Below are 19,073 nucleotides of genomic sequence, written 5' to 3' on the forward strand. Positions count from 1 at the left end.
CTGGGATTGCAGGCATGAGCCACCGCACCCGGCCTAATTTTGCATTTTTAGTAGAGACGGGATTTCACCGTGTTGGCCAGGCTGGTCTCAAACTCCTGACCTCAGGTGATCTGCCTGCTTCAACCTCCCAAAGTGCTGGGATTACAGGCATGAACCACCACACTGGGCCTTATTTATTTATTATTTTTTGAGACGGAGTATCACTCTGTCGCCCAGGTTGGAGTGCAGTGGTGCGATCCCGGCTCACTGCAACCTCCACCTCCAGGGTTTAAGCAATTCTCCTGCATCAGCCTCCTGAGTAACTGGGATTACAGGCACGGACCACCACACCCATCTAATTTTTGGTATTTTTAGCAGAGACGGAGTTTCAACATGTTGACCAGCTGGTCTCAAACTCCTGAACTCAAGTGATCTGCCTGCTTCAGCCTCCCAAAGTGTTGGGATTACAGGTGTGAGCCGCCACGGCCAGCCACTTATTCATCCTTCTGAACTCATGGAAAGCATTCCTTGATACTTCATCCCATTCTTTGTGCTAGGCTGGGCACAGTGGCTCATGCCTGTAATCCCAGTACTTTGGGAGGCTGAGGAGGGAGGATTGCTTCAGCCCAGGAGTTTGAGCCCACTCTTGGTGCCACTTTAGCATCCTGCACATGTTTCTACTATTGTTCATCACACATCACACTGTAGTATAACATTTATGGCAGGAACTAGGTCCTGCTCAATTTTGTAAGCCCTTTTGTAAAACTCAGTGAAATTGTTGAACAAACAAATGCATAAGTAAGTGCATTTAAATAAATGGAGGTGGGTTTTAAGTTCCCTCTTTTATTGGAAGCCCCACCCCCCAATTTAATCATTAAAATGTAATTTAAGATATAAAAGAGAAATGTGCTTTTAGAGGAACTTTCCAATAAATGTCATGCTAAAACAAATATTTAATAACGCTGGCTGGGCGCAGAGGCTCATGCCTGTAATCCCAGCACTTCTGAAGGCCAAGGTGGGCAGACTGCTTGAGCTCACGAGTTCGAGACCAGCCTGGGTAACATGGTAAAACCTTGTCTCTACAAAAAATACAAAAATTAGCCGGGCATAGTGGTGCATGCCTGTAGTCTCAGCTACTCAGGAGGCTGAGGTGGGAGGATGGCTTGAGCTGGGGAGGCAGAGGTTGCAGTGAGCCAACATTGCAACACTGCACCCCAGCCTGGGCATTAGAGCCAGACCTTGTCTCAAAAATAAATAAAATAAAATAAAACAAAATAAAATGTTCAGTAATGTCTACTCAGACAAAGAAAGGCTCAGGCAAGACTGAGTCTGATCTTCTACATTGAGGAGACCATGTTGATTAGTGTTACGTTCAAAAAAACCAATTCCGAAGTAATGCATATACAGCTGAAAGAAGGAAGTATTCCAGCTGCACCCACCAAGTTTTCTATATTTCAGTAAATGGCATCGCCATCCACCTAGAGACTGGGCATCATTTGGTTCCTCATTCTCCTTCTTTTTTTTTTTTTTTTTTTTTTTTTGAGATGGAGTTTCACTCTTGTTGCCCAGGCTGGAGTGCAATGGTGTGATCTTGGCTTACTGCAACCTCCACCTCCTGGGTTCAAGCAATTATCCAGCCTCAGCCTTCCGAGTAGCTGGGATTACAGGCGCCCGCCACCACACCCGGCTAATTTTTTGTATATTTAGTAGAGATGGTTTTCACCTTATTGGCCAGGCTGGTCTTGAACTCCTGACTTCAGGAATCCACCCACCTTGGCCTCCCAAAGTGCTGCGATTACAGGCGTGAGCCACCTCACCTGGCCTGACTATTATAATATCTTGAAACATTCTTGTCATTTTTCATTTTTGTTTTTTTGTTTTTTTTTTTTGTTTTTGTTTGCTTGTTTGTTTTTTGAGACGGAGTCTTGCTCCATTGCCCAGGCTGGGCTGTAGTGATGCAGTCTTAGCTCACTGCAACCTCTGCCTCTGGGTTCAAGCAATTCTCCTGTCTCAGCCTCCTGAGTATATGGGACTACAGGCACCTGCCACCACGCCCAGCTAATTTTTGTATTTTTAGTAGAGACGGGGGTTTCACATTGGTGGTCAGGCTGGTCTCGAACTCCTGACCTCAGGTGATCCACCCGCCTTGGCCTCCCAAAGTGCTGAGATTACAGGCATGAGCCACCGCACCTGGCTGGTTGTTTGTTTGTTTTTTGAGATGGAGTTTTGCTCTTGTTGCCCAGGCTGGAGTGCAATGGCGCCTTCTTGGCTCACTGCAACCTCCACCTCCTGGCTTCAAGCAATTCTCCTGCCTCAGCCTCCCAAGTAGCTGGGATTACAGGTGTGTGCCACCATGCCTGGCTAACTTTGTATTTTTAGTAGAGATGGGGTTTCACCATGTTGGTCAGGCTGGTCTCAAACTCCTGACCTCAAGTGACCCATCTGCCTTGGCCTCCCAAAGTGCTGGGATTATGGGTGTGAGCCACTAGGCCGGCCCAGAGAATTTACATAACTTGCCTATGATTATTCAGCTAGTAAATAGTACAGCCTGGATTTGCATCCAAGCCTTGCGACCTCAAAGCCTGGGTTTCTTCTACCCTAGGAGTGTACACTTATGTAGAGAAGCTAAAGCAAAAAAAGCTTTAATAAATGAAAGAATGGGGCTGACTGCAGTGGCTCACGCCTGTAATCCCAGCACTTTGGGAGACCGAGGCAGGCGGATCATGAGGTCAAAAGTTTGAGACCAGCCTGGCCAATATTGTGAAACCCTGCCTCTACAACAAAATTATCTGGGCATGGTGGCGGGCGCCTGTAATTCCAGGTACTCGGGAGGCTGAGGCAGAAGAATCACTTGAAACCAGAAGGTGGAGGTTGCAGTGAGCTGAGATTGCACCACTGCACTCCAGCCTGGGCAACAAAAGTGAAACTCTGTCTCTAAATAAAAAAAATAAAATAAAATAAAATAAAATAAAATAAAATAAAGAATGTGTAATAACAAAAGTACAAAAATTCTATATAGGAGAAGATTAATGGAAGGAAACATTATGATCAAATGAGTGGTGGCAGTGGAGGCGGGTAGAGAGGATGCGGCCAAGAAAAATAATCAGGAAAGGTTTTATGGGGAAATAAGTGGACTTTGAGGCCAGGTCTTGCTCTGTCACCCAGGCTGGAGTGCAGTGGCACGATCTTGGCTCACTGCAACCTCCACCTCCTAGGTTCAAGCAATTCTCCTGCCTCAGCCTCCCCAGTAGCTGGGATTAAAGGTGTGCACCACCACATCTAGCTAATTTTTGTGTTTTTAGTAGAGATGGGGTTTCACCATGTTGGCCAGGCTGGTCTCAAACTCCTGACCTCATGATCCACCTGCGTCAACCTTCCAAAGAGATGGGATTACAGGCGTGAGCCACCACATCCAGCCAGGGAAGATAATTTATATGGGACAGAGGGAAAGAGTATATTCTAGGTTGAAGAAACAATACGGATAAAGAGGCAGGAAAACACAGACCATGTTCAGCACACAATAAGAAATCCAGTTTGCCTGAATTATAGAGTACTTGTTAAAGAAGAGGAGAACTAGGAGAAAAGTAGTATTATGGTAGGGTATAAAGGACTAGAATATCAGGCTGAGTTTATCCTGAATTCCATTTTTAAACTCTAGCTGTGAATCAAAATAATTTGTAGAACTTTATTTATTTTTAAATACAGATATTTGCATCTCACCCAAGACTTTAATCAATGAGGAAATCACTGAAGGTTTTTGAGCCAGGAAATGCCATTGATTGTTAATTTATTTATTCAATCAACAAATATGATAAGCAGCTACCATATGTCAGGCACTGTGCTAGGAACCAAAGGATGTCAATGTAAATAAAACAATCCCTGCCCTCAAGGAATTTATAATCTACACATATGAACAGTCAGCTGAAATCAAAGATAAATTCTATTGTATTATGGGAGCACATAGGAGGGGTACCAAACTAATCTTGGAAGATCAGACAAGGCTTCCCAGAGAAAATGAATTCTAAGCTGCGGCCTGCAGAATTGGTTGGCCGGGGCGATGAAGAGGTGTGTTCTGGGCAAAGAAAAAATCTGGTGCAGAGCTCCAAAGGTGGAAAGGGTCATGTTCCATTTGTGGAACTGAAAGAAGTTCAGTACAGCTGTAGCGCCCAGTTGAGACAGGAGCAGAGAGGCAAGAGAAGTGAGCAGTGAGGCCACAGAGATAAGCAGTAGCAAGATCAGTTTTGACTTTACCCTGAGGACAATGAGGAGCCATAGAAGGGTTTTTTCAGGGAGAAACAAAATGATACTGGCATAAAAACAGACATATAGACCAATGTAATGGAATAGAGAGCACAGAAATAAACACCTATCAATTGGGAAAGGACAGTCTTTGCAACAAATGAGAACTGCAAATCAAACCACAATGAGATATCACCTCACATCCATTAAGATAGCTACTATCAAAAAAAAAAAAAAAAGAAAATAACAAGTATTGGTGAGGATGTGGAGAAACTGGAACCCTTATGCACCGTCAGTGAGATTGTAAAATGGTGCAACTGCAGAAAAAAAATACAGCAGTTCCTCAAAAAGTTAAAAATAGAACTACTATACAGTCCAGCAATCCTACTTTTGGGTATGTACCCAAAAGTCTGGAAAGTAGGGTTTCAAAGAGATATTTGCATACCCATGTTCATAGCAGCATAATTTACACTAGCCAAGAGGTGAAAGCAACACAAATGTTCATTGACCCATGAATGGATAAACAAAGTATGGTATATACATACAATAAAATATTTATGCAGCCATAAAAAGGAAGAAAATACTATCACATGCAACAACATGGATGAACCTTGTGGATATTATGGTAAGTGAAATAATGCGATCCCCAAAAGACAAATACCATATGATTCCACTTATATGAGGTATCACAATTAGTCAAATTCATAGAAACTGAAAGTATAGGCTGGGTGTGGTGGCTCATGCCTGTAAATCCCAGCACTTTAGGAGGCTGAGGTGGGCGAATTGCCTGAGCTCAGGAGTTCGAGACTAGCCTGGGCAACATGATGAAACCCCATCTCTACAAAAAATACAAAAAAAAAAAAAAATTAGCTGGGCATGGTGATGCACGGCTGTAGTCCCAGCTACTTGGGAGGCTAAGGTGGGAGAATCGCTTGAGCCTGGGAGGTGGAGGTTGCAGGTAGCCGAGATCACATCACGGCACTCCAGCCTGGGTGCCTGGGTAACAGCGAGACCCTGTCTCAAAAGTAAAAAAGAAAATAGAATGGTTGTTACCAGGAGCTGGGAAGAGGGAGAAATGAGCAGTCGTTGTTTAATGGGTATAGAGTTTGTTTCACAAGATGAAAAAGGCCAGCCATAGTGGCTCACTTCTATACTCCCAGCACTTTAGAACAAGGTGGGAGGATTGCTTGAGCCCAGGAGTTTGAGACCAGCCTGGGGAACACGGCAAGACCTCATATCTACAAAAAATAAAAAATTAGCCAGATGTGGTGGCACATGCCTGTAGTACCAGCTACTTGAAAGGCTGAGACAGGAGGATCACTTGAGCTTGGGAAATGAAGACTGCAGTAAGCCATGATCACTCCACTGCATTCCAGCCTGGGTGATAGAGTGAGACCCATCTTATTTTTGAAACAATAACAATTGAAAAAAGATGAAAAAGATCTGGCAGCCGGACGCAGTGGCTCACGCCTGTAATCCCAGCACTTCGGGAGGCCGAGGCGGGCAGATCACCTGAGCTCAGGAGTTCAAGACCAGCCTGGGCAACATGTGAAACCCTGTTTCCACTACAGAATACAAAAAATTAGCCGGGTGTGGTGGTGCATGCCTGTAATCCCAGCTACTCGGAAGGCTGAGGCAGGAGAATCGCTTGAACCCAGGAGGCGGAGGTTGCAGTGAGCCAAGATCGTCCACTGCACTCCAGCCTGGGTGACAGAGTGAGACTCTGTCTCAACAACAACAACAACAACCACAACAACAAAACAAGATCTGGCCTGGTACAGTAGCTACTGTCCCTGTTACGTGGGAGGCTAAGGCAGGAGGACTGCTTGAGCCCGAGAATTTGCAGCTGTAATATACTATGAACTCCAGCCTGGGCAACAGAGCAAGACTCTGCTTCTTTCTTTAAAAAAAAGGAAAAAAAGGCCAGGCGCGGTGGCTCATGCCTGTAATTCCAGCACCTTGGGAGGTCGAGGCGGGAGGATCACCTGAGGTCAGGAGTTTGAGACCAGCCTCAACATGGAGAAACCCTGTCTCTACTAAAAATACAAAATTAGTTGGGCGTTGTGGTGCATGCCTGTAAATCCAGCTACTTGGGAGGCTGAGGCAGAAGAATTGCTTGAACCTGGGAGGCGGAGGTTGCGGTGAGCCAGGATCGCACCATTGCACTCCAGCCTGGGCAGCAAGAGTGAAACTCCGTTTAAAAAAAAGAAAGAAAATAAAAAGGTCTGGAGATCTGTTGCACAACAATGTGAACATACTTAATACTAACTACTGAACTACATACTTAAAAATGGATAAGATGATTCAAAACAAACAAAGATTTGTATGTCAGGACCACTCCAGCTGGCAATATAGACTATAGATTTAAAGTGTGAAACAAGACTGACAGAGAGACTAGTTAAAAGGTTATGGCAAGAGATGATGATGGCAGAAGGAATGGTGTAAGATAAATAGTTCAAGATAGTAAAGAGGTAAGATGAACAGTACATGGTGATTGATAAGATTTGGAAAAGGGATAGATTAGGGATAAAGGAAAAGGAAACTATCATTTGTAGAAGAGCCAAGCACTGTATTAATACTTTTGCAAGTTATTAATTCATTTAACAAACATATTGAGCAGCCACTTGTGCCTAGTATTACAGAAGATTTTACACAATCATTCTGCCACTATCATAGAACAGCTTCTCATTTTTTGAAGTTCACTAAACTAGCCCTTGACACAGTACCTGCTTAATAATTATTTGTTAAGTAGGAAACAGACACAAGCAATTGCATTGAAATGAGCTAAAATGAGCAAGTAAGGAAATAAATGCCTATGATTGACTCTGGAAACCACTGATCTAAGAATTTATTATCTAAGCAAATAATGGTGACCAGGATAACAAGAAAAAACCACATAAAGAGAAAAAGAAAGTAAATACAGAAAGTGTAGACAGTGATTATGTATCAGGCACAGGGATGCAGAACTGCCCCTGAGTAGTAGCAATGTGTGAGAGGTATATCGGGACACCCTCCTTCCATGGTCCTACTTGCTGCAGATTCCAAAGTTGGAACAGCTCCCAGGAGCCAACATAGAACCAACTCCTGGGAATGATACCACTTATCAAGTTAGGAAAATTACACTTGGCAAATCTATTAGAAACACATCTAGCCTAAACTCAAAAAGAACTCTGTGAATTCAACTGTCGCACTAGTTTAACAATCATGAGGGGATTAGGAGAAAGATTAGCTAGAAATCCTCTGAAGAACTTTCTAAATCCTTCTGCTGTCCTCATACTACCAATGCTGTAAAGAGATTCATCAAATGGATAGCCAAAACGACCTTGAAAGAGGCAGATATCTTTGCAGCTAACAGTTTACTGTTAAAAGCTCAAGTGTTGGGAAGGAGTACTCATTTATCCATTTTCCATTTACCCAACAAATATTTATTGCATGCCTTTATGCTCCAGTTACTGACAATTCAGCAGTGAACAATAGCCAAGCCCAAGGAGCTCAAAATCTATAAACCTGTAAGTACAGGATTATAGTCAGCCAAAACTTGCTTTAACTCCTAGCTCAGCTACGAGACCTTAGCTAACTTAATCTCTTTCTGAGCCTCAGATTTGTCATCTGTAAAATGGGAAAAATATTACCTATTTCATAGGATTGCATGCTAATTAAATAATATATATTGAGAGGGAGAAAAAAAAAGCTTAGCAGACCCTGGCACATAGAAAACATTTACTATGAAAAATCACTTAATGATTTTTTTTATTTTTGTTACTCAGGAGATAATACAGCAGTTGAAAAATGCCTCCTTCCAAATCAATGAAACACTCTCTAATGAAAATGTTGATAAACAGGGTATGAACAAGGAAGGTATCACTCAGAGTACTCCTTCAGACATCAGTACTCTATGAAGATATCTCAACTCGAATGTTCAATAAATATCTCAAACTGAACCTATTCAAAAATGACCTCTTGGTCATCTCCCATTGTGTACCTCCTATAGTCTTCCCCATCTCCATTAATGGCAACTCTATTTTTTAGGTGTTCAGGCCAAAAACCTCAGAGTTATCCTTGACTTCTCTCATCCTCTCATACCCCACAGCCAATGCATCAGGAAAGCCTATTTTTTTTGCTTTTCTTCTACTTTCTTTTTTTTTTTTTTTGAGACGGAGTCTCGCTCTGTCGCCCGGGCTGGAGTGCAGTGGCCGGATCTCAGCTCACTGCAAGCTCCACCTCCCGGGTTTACGCCATTCTCCTGCCTCAGCCTCCCGAGTAGCTGGGACTCCAGGCGCCCGCCACCTCGCTCGGCTAGTTTTTTGTATTTTTTTTTTTTAGTGGAGACGGGGTTTCACCGTGTTAGCCAGGATGGTCTCGATCTCCTGACCTCGTGATCCGCCCGTCTCGGCCTCCCAAAGTGCTGGGATTACAGGCTTGAGCCACCGCGCCCGGCCGCTTTTCTTCTACTTTCAAAATGGATCCAGAATTCCCAGCTCCACTGCTATCATTCTGGTCCATTACCATCAACTCTCACCTTTTTTGTAGCCTTTATCTATTGCACAGACTTTATTTTAACAGTCTCTTAACTGGTTTTCCTGCTTTCATCCTTTCTCTTTTTTCAGTCATTCACCAAACAGTAGCCAGGATGATCCCATTAAAGAATGTCACAAAAACCTCAAAAGACTTCACAATTCATCCTGAGTAAAATCTAAAGTTCTTACAGCGGTATATATGAGACTCTGATCTAGCCAGTGTTTCCTTTCTGACTCCATCTACTACTGTTTTCCTCAAGCTCTCCACTGCAGTCACATCACCCACCTTGGAGTTATTCAACCGGACCAGGCACACTTCTGTCTCCATGCCTTTGCACATACTATTCCAACTACCTACAACACTTTCATATCCACACAGTTAGTTTCTTCACCTTCTTAAATTTTTTTGTGTGTGTGTGTGAGCCACCACACCCGGCCCACCTTCTTAAATTTTAGCCTCTTTTGTGATGCCTTCCCTGTCTACATGTTGAAAATTGTAATCTTCTGCCAGGCGCGGTGGCTCATGCCTGTAATCCCAGCACTTTGGGAGGCCGAGGTGGGCGGATCACGAGGTCAGGAGTTCGAGACCAGCCTGACCAACATGGTGAAACCTTGTCTTTACTAAAAATACAAAAAATAGCCGGGCCTGGTGGTGGGTCCCTGTAATCCCAGCTACTTGGGAGGCTAAGGCAGGAGAATTGCTTGAACCCGGGAGGCAGAGGTTGCAGTGAGCCGAGATCGCACCACTGCACTCCAGCCTGGGCAGCAGAGCGAGACTCCGTCTCAAAAAAAAAAAAAAAAGAAAAAGAAAATTGTAAACCACCTAGCACTTAACATCATATATACTACAATTTGTTTCCTTGTTTAGTTTAACTCCTCTGCCCACCCCCTGCTGATTAAAATATAAATTCCAGCTGGGTACAGTGGCTTATGCCTGTAGTCCCAGTGCTTTGAGAGGCCAAGATGGGAGGATCACTTGAGCCCAGGACCAGCCTGGGCAACATAACAAGACCCTCTCACTACCAAAAATAAATAAAATAAAATAAAGTTAAACTTAAAAGAAAAAAATTAAATGTGGGACAGGGATTTTTATTTGTTCATTATTGTATTCCCAGTACCTGGAATAGTGCCAGACATGGTAGAAGCCAAACAAATATCTTTTGGATGAATAAATGAGCCAAAAGCAAGCAAGCAAGTCAGAGAAAAACTGTTTTAAGGATAAAGTAAACTAAATAAACTCTTCTATTATTTGTGGGCTAGCTTGCCAACCTCAAATTCTTGTTTCTCAAATGTCACAGGGAGTTACTAAAAATAAGAACAGAAATGTACCACAGTTTGAGAGTTTTTTATTACTAAAAGAGCAAAGCAAAAAAATTAAATAAAAATTACTTTTTCCAAAAGCAAAGTATATGTCAAACTGTATTTGTAGAAATATTTTTTGCGCATAGAAGTTTAAGTGAAATAAACTTCTAATTATGAAAGGATTTGAGATGTGACATTTCTTTCTCTCTCTCTTTTTTTTTTTTTTTTTTTTTTTGAGACAGAGTCTTACTCTGTAATCCAGGCTAGAGTATAGTGGTGTGATCTCGGCTCTGTAGCCTCTGCCACCAGGGTTGAAGCAATTCTCCTGCCTCAGCCTCTCAAGTAGCTGGGATTACAGGCCCCCGCCACCATGTCTGGCTAATTTTTTTTTTTTTTTTTTTTTGTATTTTGAGTAGAGACAGGGTTTCACCATGTTGGCCAGGCTGGTCTTGAACTCCTGACCTCAAGTGATCCATCTGCCTTGGCCTCCCAAAGTGCTAGGATTACAGGTGTGAGCCACTGTGCCTCCCTTCACACTATTTTTGATTTCTGGCTCTTTCCACTAGGACTAATTCAGCTTTCTTAGAGCTGGGTCTACACTAGACCATCAACTACAAACACACACTAAGCATGTACTATGGGCCCAGCCACACAGGGTATTACTATAGGCCCTATCTAGGAGACTTAGTTCCAATTAGAGAACCTGGGATTTGACACAGCTTGGAGATAAGAGAGATAAGGACATTCCTAGTCCTGGAAGGGATACCCAAAGCCAGAATGTATAAAAGAGAGCAAAAAGACCCATGTAACTAAAGGAGGGATTCATATTATCAAACAAGATTAGAGAGAATTTTTTAGACAGAAGCATCACATTATCAAGTGTGCTTGATGACGATTATTCAGATAGTAGTATGTCAAAATGAAGAAAAGAGGTCAGGTGTGATAGCTCACACCTGTAATCCCAGCATTTTGGGAGGCCCAGGTGGGAGGATCCGTTAAGGTCAGGAGTTCGAGACCAGCCTGGGTGATATAGTGAGACTCCATCCTACAAAAAACGTAAAAATTAGCTGGGTGTGGTGGCATGCACCTGTAGTTCCAGCTAATGGGGAGGCTGAGACAGGAGGATCATTTGAGCCCAAGGGTTTGAGGCTGCAGTGAGCTATGATGGTGCCACTGTATTCCATCTTAGGTGACAGAGCAGCAAAACCTTGACTCTTAAGAGAAAACAAAACAAAAAAAAGTATTTATAGGAATTGAGGCATGGAATAATATTATAGTCTTGGAATGAAGAGAAAGAAGAATAATCAGAAAGATATCACAAAGAAGAAAAGAGGATAAGACTGGGGACTGATTAAATTTAAGTGATGAGAAAAAAGTCAAAACTAATCCCAAAGTACAAAGGATTCTAACGGGAGAACAAGGATTTTTTTTTTTTTTTTTTTTTTTTTTGAGACAGTCTCACTCTGTTGGCCAGGCTGGAGTGCAGTGGCACAATCTCGGCTCACTGCAACCTCCGCCTTCCAGGCTCAGGTGATTCTCCTGCCTTAGCCTCCTGAGTAGCTGGTATTACAGGCATGTGCCACCACGCCCGGCTAATATTTGTATTTTTAGTAGAGACGGGGTTTCACCATGTTGGCCAGGCTGGTCTCGAACTCCTGACCTCAGGTAATCTGCCCACCTCGGCCTCCCAAAGTGCTGGGATTACAGGTGAGACCCACCACACCTGGCTGAGAACAAGGATTCTAATAATGATAAGGGCCAGGCATAGTGGCTCACTGGTATCATGCATTATTTATGAGTTTAACTCATAAATATTAAACTCATTTAACTATGAGTGTATAAACTCATAAATAATGCATGTCTGATTATATAAGGCTTCTTATAAGTCTGACAAAACCAACTCAGAAGCAATACATATCAACCCGCATAAACAAGAAATTTCCAAAGTCACTAATACTCTTTTTTTTTTGAGACGGAGTCTCTCTCTGTCACCCAGGCTGGAGTACAGTGGCGCAATCTCGGCTCACTGCAAGCTCCGCCTCCCAGGTTCACACCATTCTCCTGCCTCAGCCTCCTGAGTAGCTGGGACTACAGACGCCCGCCACCACGCCCGGCTGATTTTTTGTATTTTTTTTTTTTTTTAGTAGAGACGGGGTTTCACCATGTTAGCCAGAATGGTCTCCATCTCCTAACCTTGTGATCCGCCCGCCTTGGCCTCCCAAAGTGCTGGGATTACAGGTGTGAGCCACCGCGCCCGGCTAATACTCTTAATAAAGAAAGAAGATGTATGGTTGTGTGGGAATAGGGAGTGACAGCAGGATCAGGGCTATGTGAATAAAAAACTCTCTGCAATAGCCTTTAGCTAAAAGCATTTCTTTCAGTACCAAACATCTGCTCGATTGAGGTGGCTCTGTTGTAAAAAGACCGAATCACCTCGACTAGGCCAAGGAGTATTCTGCAACTGCAGAATTGGGTCAGTGGTTCTCATTGCCACAGAAGAAAATAAGAATAGTTTATTTATTTTATTATTATTATTTTTTCAGACATGAGTCTCGCTCTGTTTCCTAGAGCTCTGTTGGCTAGAGTGTAGTGGCATGATCTTGGCTCACTGCAACCTCCACCTCCCAGGTTCAAGCGATTCTCCTGCTTCAGCCTCTGGAGTAACCGGGACCATGGGCATGTGCCACCCACGCCTGGCTAATTTCTGTATTTTTTGTTTCACCATGTTGGCCAGGCTGGTCTCAAACTCCTGGCCTCAAGTGATCCACCTGCCTTGGCCTCCCAAAGTGCTAGGATTACAGGCATGAGCCACTGCACCTGGCCGGATAGTCTTCTTCATGGCAGAAAAGGCAAGAGAGACCCCCAAAACATCCTGCTCACCAAGCAATTCAAATGCTGACTCCTCTGATCAGAGAGTACTGCCATTTGTGATCCCTCTCCACAACCATATACCTTACCCAATTCCCCAGTCTTCTAGTCACTGAGAAGTTCTGCACTAACAGGTTCCCAAATGGCTTGATGTGATGGTATTTCCTTCTCTGTGCCTTTCTTAACAATATTAAAATGAAAAAGCGCTTTGAAATGACACACAATCTATCCAGAGGCATCTCTTTCTCTCCTCTCTTTCTCTCTCTCTCTCTCCTCTCTATCCCAACCTCCCACTCATCTTGGATATAGAAGAGAAAATATATACCATGTAAGTTTTTGGCAGCTACTTTTTGATTATGAGTGACAGACATCTTTATTTTAGGATGAAATTGACAACATAAAGACAGGGCAGGCCGGGCGCGGTGGCTCAAGCCTGTAATCCCAGCACTTTGGGAGGCCGAGGCGGGCGGATCACGAGGTCAGGAGATCGAGACCATCCTGGCTAACATGGTGAAACCCCGTCTCTACTAAAAATACAAAAAACTAGCCGGGCGTGGTGGCGGGCGCCTGTAGTCCCAGCTACTCGGAGGCTGAGGCAGGAGAATGGCCTGAACCTGGGAGGCGGAGCTTGCAGTGAGCCGAGATCGCGCCACTGCACTCCAGCCTGGGTGACACAGCGCGAGACTCCGTCTCAAAAAAAAAAAAAAAAAAAAAAAAAAAAAAAAAGACAGGGCAAAGAGAATAAGGTCTCTGGACAACATCAATTTAACCACTGAATTATATCAATACTTAATCTAATAAACTGCTAAAATTCCAGTTATATGAGTCCTTTTGTTGTTTAAAGGCCATTTAACTTTTTTCTGTTACTTGCTCCCAAACATATTCTAATATACCCAATGACCAGGAAGTATCTTTTCCAAATAACCCAGAATACATAAAAAGTGAATTGAATTCTACAAACACTATGCATGCTACACATATAAGATCTTGTGCTTAGCACTGTGGGGAATATAAAAATCAGTTAAGCACAGCATGTTGTAATAGAAATAGACTTTGAAGTCAGATGAACCTGGATGCAATCCTACTTTGGGGAAGTAACTTAATTTCTCTAAGTTTTAGTTTTCTCATCCACAAAAAGGAAGAAATAAGATTATAGCATTGTGAGAATTATAGTTAATATAAAGTATCAACCATAGAATTCTGCCCATAGTGGGAGTTTAATAACTAATAGTTGTTACAGTTTAAGAAATGGGAGAAATTCTTCACCCTCCAATGGGGCAGAAAACACAAATACTTATGATCTGCTGACTGGGATATTTATAGGGCATGGGTGATTGTCAAGGGTTCCAATTCTTCACCTCCTACTGAATCTGTACCTTATGACACATAACTTTGCAGCATACTCTTGATAATTGCAGCATACTCTTGATAAGGGCAGAGCATATTTCCTACCCCTGGACTCAAGCATGTGACTTGCTTTGTCCAATGGGATGTTGACCAAGCAAATCTGAACAAAAGGAGAGTCATGAAAAGCAGTTTTGCAAATGGACTGGCATATTCTTGCTATTCTGGTATCATCTTAAAAAGGACAAGTCGAGTCTAGCCCACTGGCCCCAGAAGGATGAGCTAGAGCAAAGCTCTCCCAGCAAATCCCAGCCTAGAGCAGACCACCAGCTGACCTGCAGATGCATGAGTGAGCCTAAGTGAGATCAGCACAACTGCCCAATCTAGCCCCACTCAGTTCAGCTAACCCTGGAAATGTATGAGAAATAAACATTTATTGTATGCTTTTGAGGTTTTGTGGTTGGAGGGCAACAGCTAACCAATACACAGAATTATATTTTCTGTCTAAAAAAACCAAAGATTTACACTTCCCTGATACTTGTGACTAAGTGAAAGACATGATTAGGTCTTGTGAAAGAAAGACAGAATGAAAGACATACTTATGGTACATTCCTATTCTTTTTTTTAGAGGTCTCTCTCTGTTGCTCAGGCTGGAGTGCAGTGGTAAAATCATGGCTCATTGCACTGTCAACCTTCAACCTCCTGGGCTCAAGCAATCATCCTGTTTCAGCCTCCCAAGTAGCTGAGACTATAGGTGTGTATCACCACATCTGGCTGATTTTTAAATTTTTTGTAGAGTCTGGGTCTCACTACCTTGCCAACGCTGGTTTCAAAATCATGGCCTCAAGCAATCCTTCTGCCTCCACCTCCTAAAAGTGTTGGGATTATAGGCATGAGCCACTGCACCTAGCCTCAATACAGATTCTTATTTCAACTCATTAAAATTAAAAGGTTTCATGTGACCTTTCACCAAACTGTTTTCACTATATATTTTTTGAGACAGGGTCTTGCTCTGTCACCAAGGCTGGAATATAGAAGTGCAATTATGGTTCACTGCAGCCTCAACCTGCTGGGCTCAGGTGATCCTCCTACCTCAGCCTCTCCAATAGCTGGGACTACAGGTACACGCTACCACAACTGACTAATTTTTGTATTTTTTGTAGAGACAGGCTTTTGCCATGTTGCCCAGGCTGGTCTCAAATCCCTGAGCTCAAGCGATCTGCCCACCTTGGCCTCTGGGAGTGTTGGGACTACAGGCATGAACTACCATGCCCAGCCTACGCTTTCACTTTAACAAATACTAGTTTGCTTAAAAACTTGATTCAGCTGGCCGGGCACAGTGGCTCATGCCTGTAATCCCAGCACTTTGGGAGGCTGATGCAGGCGGATCACCTGAGGTCAGGAGTTCAAGACCAAAGTGACCAACATGGAGAAACCTCGTCTCTACTAAAAATACAAAATTAGCCGGTCGTGATGGCACATGCCTGTAATCCCGACTACTCAGGAGGCTGAGGCAGGAGAATTGCTTGAACCCGGGAGATGGATTGCGGTGAGCTGAGATCCGGCCATTGCACTCCAGCCGGGGCAACAAAAGTGAAACTCCGTCTCAAAAAAAAAAAAAAAAAAATCTTGAGTCTATCCTTACTACAGGTAGGTTAAAAACAAAAACAAAATAAAAACCTAACTGTCAGACTGTTCCAAGTTCAATTAATGTCTACAATTACAAAGAAGACTCATGGAAATGGTTCAAGCCCAGGAAAGTCCATATCACTAATGTATATGAGAAATATTCTTCCTAATAATGTCAATGTTTTATAGGTATTAATGAGTGCTATGCTTGTCTACTGTAATTATTGACAAATAAATTGTGAAGAGAAATGAGGAATGGTACTCACATTACTTTGGAGGACAAGCATTCCACCAACTGAAAAGTATTTACTGAATGCCATCTAAGTTTCAAGGACTGTGCTAGGTATTATTAATAATTTCTTTTTTATGATCCTTACCATATAGTTGTGCTGCCAAGTCAAATTATAAGGCAATTAAACCTAGAAGTCTCCAAAGACCTATGCCATCAAGGCCTTTGCTGATCCCCTTCTAAAAATAACCAAGAGCATTTGGCTATTTGGGCTTCATCACCATCAGTCTATTAACATCATATTAAAAATTACTAATATCATAAGCTATGTCAAAATCTCATTAATGCTTCTGGAAAGACTGGCAATAAATACTCTTTCATAAAGTACACATTGTATGTTGTATATGGCTATAAACAAGCTAGCAAGCAGCAGATTAAGTACAACATGGCCAAGAGAATATTGCATTATGATCATCCATTACTGTCATTTCCACCACATCCTGCTTTAAAACATGCAACTTAACACAGATTTTAAAGGATGTTCTTCTCTGTCAGCAAAACTAACACACCAGCCCTTTCAAGAATTCACATTTCAGAGAACAATCACATATGCAGGGAATGCAACAAACACTTTTACGCTTATTAGCGTCAGAACTCTGGTAGATAGAAGGAAGGGAAGAACTTTATCTTTGAAGAATTTATAGACTCACTTTCAAGAAAAGAAATACATGGGAAATGTTTCTTGATCTGGGGTGCTGGTTATGGGTGTGTTCGTTTGTAAAAATTTAGTGAGCTGTACTTTTCATATGTATACTTTTTCTGATACGTTATACTTCAGTAAAAAGTCTAATTTAATGACACTAACAGCAGTATAAACTAAGTACAAAATGAAAAATATTAACAATTCAGAGTTCAGAAGAGGGACTAGTCACTGTTAATAAAAGTTAAAAGAGTTAACATGTATTAAATAATTTCTATATGGCAGGCACTGTACTAAATAAGTATTTTATATTTCATCCTCACAACATCCTTGTGAGGTCAACATTATATCAACAGCATTTGCCACAATTAATACTCCCTCCTTGAAACTCTTTCCTTTCCATTCCAGGCCAACATGCTCTTCTGGTTTTCTACCTACCTCACTAACTGCTCCTTCTCAGTCTGCCCTTCTCCCCAGACTTTCTTTCATTCATCTATCTATCTATCTATCTAGAGACAGGGTCTCACTGTATATATGTATGTATGTATGCATCTATCTATCTATCTAGAGACAGGGTCTCACTGTATGTATGTATGTATGTATCTATCTATCTATCTATCTATCTAGAGACAGGGTCTCACTCTGTTGCCCAGGCTGAAGTGCAGTGGCACAATCACAGCTCCCTGTAGCCTCAAACTCTTGGGCTCAAGCGATCCTGCTGCCCCAGGCTCCTGAGTAATTAGGACAACAGGTACATGCCATCACATCCAGCTAATTTTTTATTTATTTATTTATTTTTTTAGAGATAGAGTCTCGCTACCTTGCCCAGGTTGGTCTTGAAATCCTGATCTCAGGTAATCCTCTCACCTCAGACTCCCAAAGCAATGGAATTACAGGTGTGAGCTATAGCACCCCGCCTTCCCTAGACATTTAAAATTTAAATACTCAAGGGCTCAGCTCTTGGTCCTCTTCTTTATCTAAACTCCCTGGGGCAGGCATTATTATTAATTATTATTATTTCCATTATAAAGATGGAAACTTTGAGATACAGAGAGATTCAAACCTATGCAATCAAGACTTCAGAGGCCATGCTCTTAACCTCTTCACCATTCTGCCGTCTTTGGCTTTCCATTTAAGAGACAGGGCATAGCACACATTCCACATTCTAGTGCCTTCAGTAACTGAGAAGAGAGAGAGACTGAGGCACATGGGATCCTCTTTCATAAGATATTAAGGACTAAGACCAGATACCAAGCCAGTACAAAACCAACGCTCTTGCAAATTCTGTTCAACAACTTTCCTTCCTAAGTTTCTTCACTTTGTACTTTGGTAATTGCTTCTCAAGGAGGAATGTGAAAAGAATCTAGAACACAGATTCTCAAATCTAGATGCTCATGAAATAATCTGAGGAGCTTTTAAAAATATAGATGTAATAGGCCCTACACAAACCTATTAAACCTAGAAGATTCCAGGAATCTGTGTTTCCAAGGAGCACCCAAGCAAGGTCTGCAGCTGATAACTTGGCACCTGAATTTGCTCTAAAGAGAGTTCTCTGATCCTCAGAGGATGAATAATGACTATCACATATTCTGCCTAGCAGAGGCTGGAAATGAAATGGGAATGAAGGTATAAACTGATTCCAACAAGTAATACGAGCAATCAGGAAATAACAGCAGGGACTGTGGAATTCTAGATCCGGACACCAAACATTACCAAGTGGTCTGGTAATTTGTTGCCATAGAGAGTTTGCAGTCAAGTGCTGTCATCCCTTGGCTTAGGAGGGAGTCATATCTAGGCAGCAAAAGTCAATTTAATACTTTAATACTTGAGCACTCATATTCTCAGAGTATTCACCAAGTATTATGGGGGAATACAAGGATATTAAGAAATACTGCCCATTCTGCACATGTACCCCAGAACTTAAAGTACATATAGATGTATAAAGAAATACTGCCATTGTTCCCAGGCAACAGAAGAAAGCATTATTAACACTGCCATTTTTGCATAAACATAAATGCACATACATTTTGTTTACATATGCAAGCAACACTTACTATGGAACTATAAATGCTGAAACTAAGGCAAATACGTTACTTCAACACTTACTGATGTCTTACCTCTGTAAGTGCATGCAATTGTCCTTGATGAACACACACACCCATGAACCTAAAGAACAAAACAGAATTATTTAACAAGTGAAAAGGACACAAACATAAATGTCATATAGAGAAATGAGGTTAGTTATCCATGCATTAGAAACAACCTG

General features: G+C 42.2%; 1 protein-coding gene across 3 annotated transcripts in view; it reads right to left on the reverse strand.

Annotated features, from left to right (window-relative positions):
- Window positions 1-19,073, reverse strand: part of TESK2 (testis associated actin remodelling kinase 2) — a 158,567-nt gene that overhangs the window by 22,299 nt on the left and 117,195 nt on the right. For all 3 annotated transcript variants that reach the window (XM_031668035.1, XM_021940887.2, XM_003891787.5), the window contains one exon: window positions 18,925-18,973. In XM_031668035.1, the coding sequence (XP_031523895.1) occupies window positions 18,925-18,973 (49 nt within the window). The remainder of the gene's footprint in view (window positions 1-18,924; window positions 18,974-19,073) is intronic.

This window comes from Papio anubis, chromosome 1 (assembly GCF_008728515.1).
Source record: "Papio anubis isolate 15944 chromosome 1, Panubis1.0, whole genome shotgun sequence".
Lineage (NCBI taxonomy): Eukaryota > Metazoa > Chordata > Mammalia > Primates > Cercopithecidae > Papio > Papio anubis.